This window comes from Malus domestica, chromosome 16 (assembly GCF_042453785.1).
Source record: "Malus domestica chromosome 16, GDT2T_hap1".
Classification (NCBI taxonomy): Eukaryota; Viridiplantae; Streptophyta; class Magnoliopsida; order Rosales; family Rosaceae; genus Malus; species Malus domestica.
Window position 1 is genome coordinate 7,383,698 of NC_091676.1, and position 14,160 is coordinate 7,397,857.

Consider the following 14,160-nt stretch of genomic DNA (forward strand, 5'->3'; position numbering starts at 1 on the left):
TTAATTCCACCAGACTAATGATCAATCTAGACTCCTTTTGGCTGATAAGAATACAATACAAAACAGAATTTAATAAAAAGCAAAGTTGGATACATTCATAATTTCATATATGCATCATTTGTGACACATTACATAATTTGCAGAAAGAGTAATGCTATAGGGAGGCTACTTTTAAATTTGTAAATTATATGATATGGTTGTTGATAATTGAATTATATATTATTTAAAAATTGATTGACGTATTGATTTTCTATTTGTGACACATTACATAGTTTGCAAAATTAATCTAAAAAACTGGTCAATCTGTCTGTAAAAAAATATATGCAGATATTTTGTGCATTGACAAATCGCGAGCACTTTTGTACCATAAATTTATAAAAGATGTGACCCATTTTCGTCACCGACAGTCTAGCTAGTTACAAAACTAGATTCATCCTTGAACGTACGTACTTACGTACGCGTCTCAGAAGACTCGCATACCCCATAAATAAAGCATGCACACTACTACAACTGGGTCTACGTATGAACGAGCATGTGATCTGCTCAAAGGTGCAGGGAAAGAACAAGTGTGGGGGAGGAAATTAAAGCTTTGTTTCTTGGAGTAGGATTATCTCCTCTCCTATTCTCATATCATTCTCTTCCATTCTCTTACACTTTGTTTTTTATCTTATTGTCTCTATTGAAAAAATCAATATAAGATGTTGCCATGACTTAACCGTAACCATTCAAGTAGGAAGGAAGGGAAGGCAAGAAAGATTAGAAGGGAAGAGAATTCTCCTCCTTGTTTCTTTGTCTTCCGATTTCAGCCGAATAATTGGAGTAGGCATCCGATAGAGAATGATCGACGTCGTTTCCCACTGTACGTAAAAATGTGCACAGAGTCACCTCCCAATCGGATATTCGATTAGCCATGTGTACGTCTCTTAAACAAACATAATTAATGAGTTAATTCAATGCTTAATTAATGTGTTTCCTCCACATTGCGGGGTAGTCCAATAATTTTGTATGTTTTGAGGGTCGTCCAAGAGCGTTTGTATTTTTTGCAGTCTGTGACTTTTATTTCGCAGTTTAACCGAACGCAGCCCGTGAATCTTGACCCATGCATGGCCATGGTTACGTAATTGGTGGGGTTTGAAATTCCCTACCACTCATATTTGTATGATTCAACATATAAATAGTTACTTAATATCATAGAGTACGAAAAGCGCAAAAAAAATTTGTTTATTCACTGAGGTATTTTGTTGAACTCTTGGTGGACTTGTTATGGTCAACCAAACCATGTTGCGCAACATTAACATATATCAGCATATGCCGAAGTAATCTGATGAGTGATATCAAGAAAATGTATCGAATGTTGTCGACGTCATCTGTCGAGATCTGTCTAGCAGACATTAACATCAAACACTTGATAGGCACAAAAGGTACTTGTACCAAACATTAATTCGAAGGGTCCTTGGAAGACCTTCACATGTATATTTACAAGCTCCGGGTGGTCCTAGGACGACCTTTGTCCCAATGTACATCAGCCATGCTTAATACTAATGTTTTGTGGTAATTTTTTTTACTTCTAAGTGAGTGATTTTAATATCGTTTCTCGTGAATGACGTGTTCGATATCGATTATTTTTTAACCCCTTAATGTACATATACCATTGAATAATATATAAAAAAAAAAAATAAATAATGATATAATTGGGTCTTCTTTATGTGCTTACGGTGCATGATTTAGTTAGTAGTAGCTGTAGCCTGTAGGCAAACACCCTTAAGACCAGGGCTTCTCCGAGTTTGAGGGTCAAAACTCCATGATTAATTAGTGCTGTTTCAATTGCAATTAACATAACCAAGTCTCCTGCACATCACATGCCAATATATTCTTTCCCACACGCCATGAACACAATGAATAAGGATTCATGAACTTGGTGCGAAGTCCTTCACGGCAACAAATAAATAAAAGAACAAATTGGTGCAAATTAAACAAAAGACGGTGCATCAAGGAGTGGCTTACTTGCCATTCGCTGTATTTTTCTCACCAGTCATCATCCTAAAATAGCGGTGAGTAACGTTACGATATTGATTGTCGTTAAATTAGTGATTTAATATTTTTACATCGACAAATTTTTTAATTTAAACTCCTTTTTTCATCACTTAAGAATGGTTAACAAAACTATTTCCCTTACTCTATTTGGAAATTTCAATATATATTTAAACACTTTAACAAATAGTACCTTATTCAAGCAGTTCTTGTGGTACAAGGAGACCTTTTCGTGCACAAGTCGTATATGAATTGGTAATGCCAGGTGCATGACGTATAAAATTCGTAACTTATAACACAAACGTTTAAGAGAAATTGTAATTCACCATATTACAATAATACATAATGTTTGCATAAGTCATGATTTCAAGTTATATTTTTTGGCACTGTTGAATCACACGATGTTGACTCAGAGAAAGATTGAAATATTTCTACGGATCTTTCCGGTTTTCAAAAAAGTAAACTGTCATGGCTTCACTATCTACTAATTCCTTTTAAAGAAAAAAAGAAGCTATATTATAGAATTAATAACCAAATAATGATTGGATGATGTGCAAAGTTGATGTGAACATCCTTCCCTTAATATTTGTTTTATATTATAGTTTATTTTCCCACGTAACTAAAAGTCATACTCATAGTTGCATTATTGTTACCATAACCATTCCATCCTTCTTTTTTTATTCCTTAAATAAAAATATAATATAATACATCATCCTATTAAAAAAGGATAATGTATCACTTCATTCATTCTAATCTGTACATACATTAAATACAATGGGGAAGGGGAAACAAAAATAAATAATAATTTCTAAGACGTCGTATTTTATTCATACTATTACAAAATAAATTAATAACTTTGGATCAGAAGCTGATCCAAATTTCAGTTGGATCAAATGATTGAATTTACAAAGATATCTATATTTTTTTTAATAAAAATGATAACTATATAGAAAAGAGGAATTTGCATACAAAAAGCTAAAATAAGCGAGCGGGTGCAACAAAAATTCACAATACTTACAAGTATTTACTATTTAGTAGTAGAGTATACTGTCGATTTGCCCCCTGAACTATCACCCAACTTTCGATTTCCCCCCTGAACTTTTTAATTGGAAAATTAAGGACTTAAACTAATTTTTTTGGCCGATTTGCCCCCTGTTGTCAATTTTTCATTCATTCCATCCAAATTTTTGTTAAATGGAAGCATATGCACAACATGTGTGGGTAGTTCGGTCGCTTCATTCTTTAAAATAATTGAAAACCTTAGATTTCTAAAATATAAACCTATGCAAATATGTGTGATTCTATAGCTTTTGTATCTAAAGGTCTAGTGAAATGACACTTTTGTCCACAAATGAGAGTTACGTGGTTTGCACATGATAAGAGTTAACGTTAATTTGGATGAAATCTATGAAAAACTAACTGTATGGGGGAAATTGGCCAAAAAAAATTAGTTTAAGTCCTTAATTTTCCAATTAAAAAGTTCAGGGGGGAAATTGAAAGTTGGGTGATAATTCAGGGGGCAAATCGACAGTTTACTCTTTAGTAGTATCACTAAGGGGCAAAGTTAAACAATGGCTCAGTGGGAGCACAACTAAGTAGTGGAGGATGCATGACTCTATTCTACAACAATAGTGCGCATCATCAAATCATCTTTTTTAATTTTTTTGGTGAGGCATTTCTTCGAGCACTTGGTCGACCCAACCATTTTGTGCTTAACGTACATGCTCCGTCCTTTAGTGTTCTTTTAATTGTGTCAATGTTGTTATAGGTTTTTTTTTTTAATTATTATTACTAAGGGTAAGGGAGGTTTCAAAACTATTACAATAATATAGGGGAGGGGGAGTTTCGAACTAGAGACACATGGGTGAAAAGCCAACACCCTATTACACTAAAATGTTGTTATAGTCGATAAAATAAAGTTGTTTGACAAAAAAAATTAAAATAAAACAAAAAATCAAATTATATATATAGGATCAGAAGCTCCTATTTATAGAATGAATGGGAACAGAGGGTTAATGAGTCTTTTATTATTTTAAGAAAAACACACTAACTTCAAACTTTTTTTGAAGAAGAGATCATTTCGTTAAAAAAAATAATGGTTTTTTCATGAGTTGCCACAAACCAACTCTGATCTCCGCCTCATGATGGCCTGAGACTAAGGATCGAGTGATAGAGTTGAACAAAAAAATGTCAATGTTGTTTAACTTTTGTTAAATTTATTTGTTTCACGAAGTATAAAGATTGAAGAAGCGATATTTTGGGAGTGATTTTGTCAAATTATGTAAAATTAATGGGCCTTAAAACGAAATGCTCACTCAATTAATGAGCCATATCTAGATACTCAAAATGTTTTGTTGGGCAATTACTTTTGTTCTTTCGACCATTAGAGCTAAACAAAACATTAAAGTGATTAGTTATTAGAAGGAAACACTAATTATTAGGCCATCTCCAACCGAAGGTCCCAGACGGTCAAATGGCCGAAAATAGTCTGAAAACCGTCTCCAACCGAGAGTTAGGCCATAGGGCTCGTGGGCCCACGGAATCTGAAAGGGCCAAAGGGCTGTTCAGAAATTCCAGCAATCCTGTCAGATATAACCGATGGGAGTATATTTAATATAAATTTATTCATGTCGGTTATACCCGACAGGAATGCTTAAACAAAAATTTGAATCCAACGGCTAGCTGATGCCAATTACCGTTAGATTCTTTTCTTTTCTTTTTGGGCCATTTTTTTTTTTTAAATTCTTCTATAAATACCTAAACCATTCATTCACCATTCCTCACAAAATTTTCACCATTTCTACACCATTTCAATTCTCATATTTTCTTTCCTCTTTCAAAAATCTATCCTTCAATTTTTTCAATAATTTTCAAATGGCCTCGTTTGCAATGAAAGGTAGGGCTTGGAACTGAAAAGAAGATGAAGCTCTTTGCAAGGCTTATAGATGGGTGTCGAAAGATAGTGTGAGGGGGAACTGTCAAACAAATGACTGTGTTTGGACTCGTGTGTCCAAAAAATACTTAAGAGTTCTATGAAGGCACCACTCCACTGAATATCCGAAACCACGAGAGTTGTTCTTCAAAATGGAAGAAACATCTTTAGCCAAGTTTGAACAAATGGCATCAAGCATTGTTAGCAGCCGTAAGTAGACATGAAAGTGGCACTAATTACTACGACGAAGTAAGTGTTTTCACAATTTATTTTAAATATTTAATTATATTACATTTAATTTCATAAATTAATTTCCTTTAATTTTTGTAATTATATTTTCTAGGTTCGTCAAGTGGAGAAATTGTATATGGAGAGTAGTTCGAAACCCCTTCAGTTTCAAAGTTGTTGGGAAATTTGTAAAGGGTGAGTGTTATTTGAAGATCCAGCTCAACATAGAGCTCCTACGCTGGTGTTCAGAACTGCATCCTTAGCTACAGATATGGATGAAGATGGATCTCCTACCATTCAACAAACAAGGGTAGAAAATCCGTCTTAGGGTGAAGGTTCCATACCTAGGGCTATGGGACGAAACAAGGCACGAAGGTTGAAGGAAAAGGGCAAGGTAAATGATGATTACGCCGCTCAACATGAAGTGGCGGCCTCATTGTGATTAATGGCGGAGCAAAATGACCTTGAGGCGGAAGAAAGGACGTGTAGGCATGAAGAACGGGCCAAACAAATACAAGAAGAGATGGATGATAAAAATACGGAAATGAACACTTCGAATTACACTCCAATGAGTAAGGCCTATTTTGATAGGAAAAAAAAAAGAAATTATGACTCGGCGGCAATTGTTTACCTCTAACTATACTCCTACAATGGCGGATGATGAAGATGATGTTGATTATGATATTAAATTTAAGTTAATGTTGTTTTTAAATTTAATTTGTAGTTTTTAAATTTAATTTGTCGTTTTTAAATTTAAGTTGTAGTTTTTAAATATAAATTGTAGTTTTTAAATTTAAGTTATTGTTTTTAAATTTAAGTTGTTGTAGTTTTTAAATTTAAATAATAAATTATGTTTGGTTCTATGATCCTCGGTTGGAGACGATTTTTTGTGACAGGACTAAAACGAGCCCTATAGCCTTTTGGCCCTCGGTTGGAGATGGAGGCAAATATGACCATGTACTGTTCATTAAAATATTAATATCTTGGAGGTCAGATGGCTAAAACGAGTTCTGGCCAGCCCTCAGTTGGAGATGGCCTTAGTGAGCACCCTAACCCCACGGGTAGGTAGCAACTCTCTTGTTTGGGCCTCCAACTTTGTGGGTTTTTTTAGCCATCATCATGCACAAGAAATCCTAAACAAACTTCCCTTCCCAATTCCTTAACCATCCAAATCCGGTAACGAAAATGGGTAATCATATCCAAGTTGACAGTCGATTCTCACCACTCCATTTTAATGCAAACAGGAACAAAATTTCCACACAAATGCTCAAATTTCCCATCACAAAAAAAACTTGCATGCAACTAGAACGTCAAGAGCAGATATTTCGAACCAATCATATGCTACTATTGCTATGTGAAAATGTTAAAACAATGACACAGTAACGTCACAATTACATGTAAGTTTACCTCGTTCCCGACTAAAAACTTAGTTTAGTGACCCAAGTGGACAGTGGCCCCTACAATTAACAAAGACAGTGACCCATGTGTACTTGTGTATCACAATGCTTAAAGAAAAAGGGAAAGTGATGCATGAACATCTTTCACTTTTCACCCCAGCAAATAAATCATAAATTTAATTTTGAGATGAAATAAGTCATGAAATGAACCTTGACAAATGTATCATCAGCTATCAACAACTACTTGAAGCCTAAGAGCAAGCCAAATTTTCAGAGATATAAACAACCACTTGGCAATCTGTTTTAAGCCCCTATTAACCTAATAAACTTGAAACTTCACAATTCTTTGTTTCTATGTACACAATAGACATGGAAATGCAAACGTCAAATGCAATGAGTTATGATGGTAAATTAGAGGATATAGAGCATTAGGGTGTGGCCGGGAAAGCCGGCGATATCGATGAACTCTATCTGAGATCAATATCGACCAGCTCTGGCTTTCCCCTTTCGGTCTGGTTGGCAACCAGTTCAATGCCTAGTTGCCCTTTGTCTCCCGCTCCAAATGCGTATAGCTTCCCTGACTCGGTGAGTGCAAAAGTGTGGGCGTTCCAGTATATGGAGTTGGTGAGGCTGATCTGTACAACCCGCTCGTTCACTTGCTTCAGTGATGTCACTAGCTCTGGTGCCAACACATTTGCATGCCTATTTCCCTGTAAGACACGCAACACACGAACGAGATTCAGAAACTTTGTTAGACTGGACGGCCTTTCATCCTATGCAATGCCCCAAACTGGTGAAAACAAATAACCGTTCACATAATACAACTCTGCAACAAGAAGCTTGTGAGTTATATCTACAAGGAAAACAGTGTCAAATATCTTTTAGGATGGTGAAGTCATTCTACTGATGAAAGATGATGTGCAGCAATTTGGTACCATTTTGGAACATGTAATTTGTGTTCACAAATTAATTTCATACATCGACTTTCTGCAATGTGAGTTAAGGAAACCAACTAAATTAAGATATGAAATACGAAATACAGCAGAAATAAACAAGACCTGTCCATCGGCGGCAGTACTATGTCCAAGACTAGCTGATTCTCCGCAACCAAATGAGTACACATCACCGTCATCTGAGACCACAAAGGTTGTGTAATCCCCTGTAGCAACGTGCACCGCTTTCACCTGGCTCAATGCTTCCACAACCTTAGGAACTGATTCACATTCTTCATTCCCGTGACCCAAGCAGCCATAACGGCCCCAACCCCAAGTGCAGACGCGTCCATCCTGCCCCACCACAGCGGCATGCCAAGCACCAGCAGCAACCACCATCGGCTGAAGGTTCAAAACCTGAAATTGTTCAATAAGTCGGGGGTGCTTCTCATCAGTTCTTAACCCATGTCCAAGCTTCCCTCCCAAGCCACAGCCAACAGAGTAAACTGACCTGAAAGGTATCGAGATCACACAAATGAGCAATGCTAATCTTCATATAAGATTTAATGCAAATACTACAATAACAAAAACTGTTTCAGGATGAAGACAGACAATCCTTACATGCCATTAGGTTGACAAGCCAGAGCAAGAAGGTAGCAGTATCCAGCTGCAATTTGCACCACAGGTACATTCTCAAGTGCTCCCAATAAAGGATGAGGCTCAACATCAGTTGGCTCAGTTTGGTGACCGAGTTTGGCATCGTTGCCCCAGGAAAATGTATACACCCTGCCCTCTCTTGACAACACAGCCGTGAAGAAATTTCCTATTGCAGCTTGTACCACAAATATGTCTTTCAAAGACTCAACCAACTGTGGAGTAGTAACCAGCTTCGATCCTTGAACCCCGTACTCAGTTTCGCCAAAAGAGTCCTTTCCAAAGGCATAAACTTTCCCCGCATCACTGATCAGCATTGTCCTGCCAGCCCCAGCAGCTGCGTGAATAATTCGAATGCCTTGCAGAGATCTGCAACACAATGGAGTTCCATTAACTTTTCGTTTATGTCAACAATTTCTCTTTCCTTTTTCTTGCATTTTACAGATTCGGGTCAGAGAAGTGGTCAAGAGTTCGCAACCTGATTGGCTGAGGCCGGTATTCCTCTTCAGTTGTGCCATGTCCAAGCTGTCCTGAGCTGTTTGAGCCAAATGAGTAGACAGATCCTTTTGAAGTCACAGCAATGCTGTGACCGGGCCCTGCTATTGCCTGCGATTTCTCCCTTCGGAAACATGCCTCTCCAGCCAACAAAAACCTCAGAACAAGTTTCCATGAACCCCCACATCTTTGCTTCAATTCTTGACGCTGTTCGGCTGTCATTGGCTTAAATATAGCTCTTTTTTGGCACATGTCCAGAGCAGCAAGCTCCGATATGGACAATTCAAAGTCAGGAGCAAAGTGTGCAGGCTGCCTAAAAAAGGAACATGTTGCCTGCAACAAACACACAGCCAAATATAAACCAGCAGCCTTATAAATTTGAAAACTTAAAATGCCGCTGCATTACCAAAATAGAGAAAAATGTCACTTGCCTCTAACTTTGAAAGGTCTTGAGGATCCAAATTGCAGGCTGTAAGGACATGGAGGACAATGGAGGGGTTGGCAGCTAAAGGGAACTCTCCGGGGGTGGAGGTCCCGAAGCAATGGCGTTGCCGCCTTTCAAATGTTGGTACAGGAGTGGCAACAATAGTGGTAATTGGCTGGTCAGGAATGTTATGGTATTGTATAGTGGGGGTTCCGCTCGCAGTGGCATCCATTTGGCACTGCCAAAATTTCACAGTGGCCAAGCTTTGCAAAGTTCTAAATTGCTGAAAATTATGAAATATTGGGACAACAATTACTACATTACTCCTCTCAATTATCCAACATTACATTAGCATCTAAAGTTTTAAAACTTCAATAAGTTCCTGCAAATTTTATTCACCGGAGAATCTACGCGGCGGTATCTACCTCGAAAATTATGTCATTGATCAACAACTTCAAGTCTCAAAACCTACAAATAGAAAGAAAAAAAATACATACCTATAAAACCTCGTTATATGACAGCAAGTACAAGAACATAAAATGCAACAAGTTATCTCCAATAAACATGTCATGGCATCAAACATCTGCAAAATTCGACAAACCAGAAAAATTCACAACCCGATCATTTGATCACAGTTCGATCAGAACAAAAACCGAAAATTTTCGGACTTTCCGAATCAAGAGGAGTTAACAAAGAAACCCAAAACCTTAAAACAGTAAAACAAACTTGAGGAACACTAAAAGATGGAGACTTTGAGGGGAAGAATACCAGTCTTCTATGAATGGATATTCCAACCGGCAAAAGACAGCCGAATAAAGGAAAGAATTTTGACATCAAAACATAAAATATAATCCAGGTAAACTCGTTTTTACTGACACGGGTCAGATTAACCCGATCAAAATTAACTTCCATATTTTTAATATAAATAACAGGGGCTGCAGATACAAGCAAACTTTTTTGCCAATAATTATCCAGAAAAATCAAAGCTTTTGACAAACCCAGATCAGAAAATCATCGGAGAAATAAAAAAACCATTCACAAAAACTTGATCAAACACCAAAAGTAATCGAAGAGACAAAGAATCCAGCAGAAACAGAACACAATCACATGCTCAACAAGCTTTGTCAATTCTACATTACGATCGACACAGATCGAGACCCAACAACTAGGAAACGAAGAATTACATATCGGAGCAACCCAAGATTCCTGAAAACCCATCATCAGCATCCGTCGACAAATTGGCAGAGAAATTGACGTTTTTTTCTCAGACAAAAACAGCAAAAATTGGATCAAATGAAAGAGCAGAGAAGTGGGGTTGTGATCAAAAGGCAGAGAGTGGGATGGGATATTTCTCAAACGATTTTGAGAGATAAAAAGGAAGGGGAATTTTGGTTTTCGTTGTTTTTTTCAATGGGGGATTTCAGGAGGTGACTCTCTTCCCTTTTATCTCTCTTATGAGCTTTGGGTGGTGATGAAGCTTTTCTAGTTACTATAAATTTGTAGTATGCTCATTCCTACACGTCACCTTCTTCCTCTTGACTACGGAGATGGTAAAACTCCAACTAATTTAATCACCTCCTAATATCCTTATGGTTTTACGAAAACCAAGGTGAAAACCATCACGAACCAGATAGGAATCCTTTTTATAATTTTTATAATTTTATTTTTATTTTTATTGAAATTATTTTAAAGTCCAGTTGGTTGCATTAGACACGAATGATGACAATTTAAAATTATTTGGTTCTTGTTTGAGATGTTTTGGAGTCAAATTAGTTGAGAGGGTACAGTATGTTTTCTCCCAAGTCCAAGATAATTAGGGCTGTAATTTTATCCTTTTTAATTGTAGTCTAGCATTACCACTTCACTTAATACGTAAGGTATCGCATAGATCCGCCCCGACTTGCCGGTCTAAGATTCGATTGTCCACCCCTAATTACATGTGTATTGGATGAGCTACAATTCATTTTTTCAATAGCTATTCACAACTAACACGTATAAAACGTTTGGTAAATGCGTGTTTTAAATTGAAACTTAATGTAAAGACACGGAATTCTTGAGTAACGTTATTTGACTTAGCATTCTACATCATGGTCTTCCATTTCATTTTTTATTTTTTTGAGGTAACATGGTATTTAACAAAATGAAAGCTAAGACATTTAGTTCAGGAAAACAAATTAAGATTTAGTTGACTGCAGAGGGGATATATAAGCATGGTAGTTAACAAAGTGAGAGCTGTAAGTTGTAACAAGCCAGGGTTTGTGTGTTTGCGGGGGGACCAGATCAAAAAGCTATAATGTTACTACTCGTGAAAGTTATTCTCCAACGCATGATTTGATTTGGCAATGTAAGAACTGTATAAAACCACGAGGATAAAGGGTTGGCAAGGTCCATACGTACCTATGATATCTCACACTCAGAGCTTGCTTCATCTCCACTTTTGTTCTCTTTTTTGTTTCAATGAAAATCATGCAGTTTGCCCCGGTTTTGGAGATGAAAATCATGCAGTTTGCTACGGTATCGGAGATGGAACTTGCATGCAATTAGGACGTTTAGGTAGTTAATCAGTTAAAACACATAACGAGGTATAATAAGTTTAACATACCGCTATTTTAATTTGCGGTTTAATTACATATAAGTTTCTCTAATCAAGTAGACTATTCATAACAGTATAATTCATATATACTTGAGTTCTACGGTTCCTTGAAACTAGTTGAACTCAAATAAAACTGGTCCCAATGCATTACGTCTTGGTGCTAATCTACCTAGCACATGACCCTCACCTGTGCTTCAATAATGAAGTAGTAATATATTACAAATTAAAAAAATATAAAAACACCTAACGGTATGTTTTGCACAAAAATATTTTAAAAATTCAATGGGAAAAAAAAAAAAAAACCTCTTTCTTTTGTTCACCTGTTCGTGCTCTAACTGACCATTAATGTAGAATCATTTCCACATTATAAAGTCAAATTTCTAAGTTATTAGGTTTGAAATGTTTTTTTTTAAGCGTAATGTTAGGAAGATGTTAGTGACACTCCAAACGTGTCCTTCCTCACTCATCATAAATATGTATTTTTTTCTAAATATAAAAAATTAACAGTGCAGAATAACCTTTTGAGGGCATGAATAATATTAAGAACTTATACGTAAAATGTCCTATATGAAAGGACATAATTGAAGAGATCAACAATTCTAAAATACCTAAGATATTTTATATTTAGAAAGAAATCAAAGAATGAAAACTACAGCTTGCCCAGTTTGACAGAATTCTTTGTATTGAGTGTCATTACACCCCATATTTTCTGTCAAGGACTAGTGTAGCTGGTATAAATTATCTTCAAAATTGTAAATCGATTTATGAACATGAAGTTTCATCATAAAATTAATTGGCAATATAAAGAGTAATTCAACTTATAAGCCGATGCAAGATTACTCCTTCTATCAATGTGAGATTCATTATCAAAACATACCCTCAAAGAAATTTTCAAATCAAACACGTAAAAACCACAAACGGGATAACGTGAAGCACGTGTGGTCGTTGGGCTTCACACGTAAGACAATTTGTTCTAATACCATAAAACAGTTGATATGGCACCGTAAAACTAATTAAAATAATATGGAAATTAAAATCAAAGTAATGAGCTTTGAAGAATTATCGAAACAATTGGGTGCTCTATTTGATTTATGAAATTAAGGGATGATCCAAAAACTTAAATTACAAGAATATGCTAATCGAATATTTTTTTTAAAGATAAAAGAGATGGTCCTTTTTTATTTTACTTCCTCAAAAGTTGTATAGAGTGAGGTTGAAATGATCTTCGTCGTCCGAAAGCAACGTGAATGGGATCTGTCGATCAACGAGGCAGGTGCTGGAGGGACACACATGCAATCGAGTTAGCTGTCGAAAATAGAAGGAAACATCAAACATAGGCCTTCATCATGCATGCAACTTGTATCGACGACACAAAAACCGTCTAGCATGTTCAAGACTTGCATAAAAATGGAACCCAATTTCCATCATGCAAAAAAGTTAAAAAGCTTAAAATCATAGTTTTTCCTTTTGATCTCCATTAATTAGTGTGCCAATTGTAATTATTAATATTATCTTTACATACAACGTTATTCTTTGTAATTGAAGTACTATGAGGGTGCGTTTGTTGCATTAGACTATCTTGGACTGGACTAGCTTTAGGGACTAAGCTGGACTGGCTTAAATTAGACTAAGCTAGATTAACTTAGTGAAGCGTTTGGTGCAGTGTCGGACTAAAAAGCTGGACAATAACAAATATATTTTTAACTAATATTTTATTAATATTTTATATTATTTAATACATATTTAGTAATATTTTATTACTACAACTATCTTTTTTTTTTAGAAACCACCCATCCCCATTCCTGATTCTTTTCCACTAATCTTCCCATTTCTTTCCAAGTTTGCTCCATCCCTCTCCCTCTGTTTCTTCCTCTTTCTTCTTCGCCCCTCTCTCTCTCTCCATCTTCACCTCCATCTTTTTCTTCCTATTTCTCTCTGCTCATCTCCCTCTTTTCTTCCTAATTTTTCTAGGACCCAATTGGCAAATCAGAACCCATTCAGAGTCTGGGTCATTTGGGTATTCATGGGTCTGCTTCTCCAGCGTCAATAGCAAAGGTCTGCGATCAGGGAGTCTGGACTAGGTGGAGTGTGAGCAGAGTTGCTGAGCGTTTCAGACGCACAACAATTTTGTATTTTTTTTCCGCTTTTTTGTTCTGAATTTTGGATTTGGATCTAGTTTTGAAAATGGAAATATTGCAGAAATTTTTGCCTTTTGTTTCCAATTTTGTGGGATCTGGGTTTGAAAATGGTAAATGATAGGGGCGAAGCAGGGCAGAGTTTGTATATGGGACCTAGGTTCCACATCTTGTGAGTAACAAGTTGATGGGAGGGCGAAGCGAGGAGGAACGAAGCAGGAGGAGTTGGGCTTAGCAATCCTGCCTATTTCGGGGGTCTCGCTAAGACCCCCTAGCGAACTACTTAGTCCCGTTTAGTCAGGGCGAGTGTCATTAAAACTTGTCCCAATTTGTATCACA

The 14,160-nt window shown here is 36.5% G+C and overlaps 1 protein-coding gene across 5 annotated transcripts; it reads right to left on the minus strand.

The window, feature by feature from the left end:
• Positions 1 to 6,752: 6,752 nt before the first annotated feature.
• Positions 6,753 to 10,667, minus strand: LOC103425511 (ultraviolet-B receptor UVR8-like). 5 transcript variants are annotated; one of them, XM_008363601.4, is made up of 7 exons: positions 10,278 to 10,667; positions 9,519 to 9,561; positions 9,101 to 9,376; positions 8,653 to 9,002; positions 8,142 to 8,543; positions 7,647 to 8,031; positions 6,753 to 7,298 (listed from the first exon to the last, which is right to left on the minus strand). In XM_008363601.4, the coding sequence occupies exons 3-7, from the start codon at positions 9,323 to 9,325 to the stop codon at positions 7,056 to 7,058; spliced, it is 1,605 nt and encodes a 534-aa protein (XP_008361823.3). In that variant the 5' UTR covers positions 9,326 to 9,376; positions 9,519 to 9,561; positions 10,278 to 10,667; the 3' UTR covers positions 6,753 to 7,055. The 5 variants fall into 5 exon arrangements, with proteins under 5 accessions (XP_008361823.3, XP_008361824.3, XP_008361825.3 ...); XM_008363602.4 differs by having other exon boundaries at positions 9,493 to 9,561; positions 10,278 to 10,563; XM_008363603.4 differs by lacking the exon at positions 9,519 to 9,561 and adding an exon at positions 9,591 to 9,676 and having other exon boundaries at positions 10,278 to 10,563.
• Between the last annotated feature and the right edge of the window lie 3,493 nt (positions 10,668 to 14,160).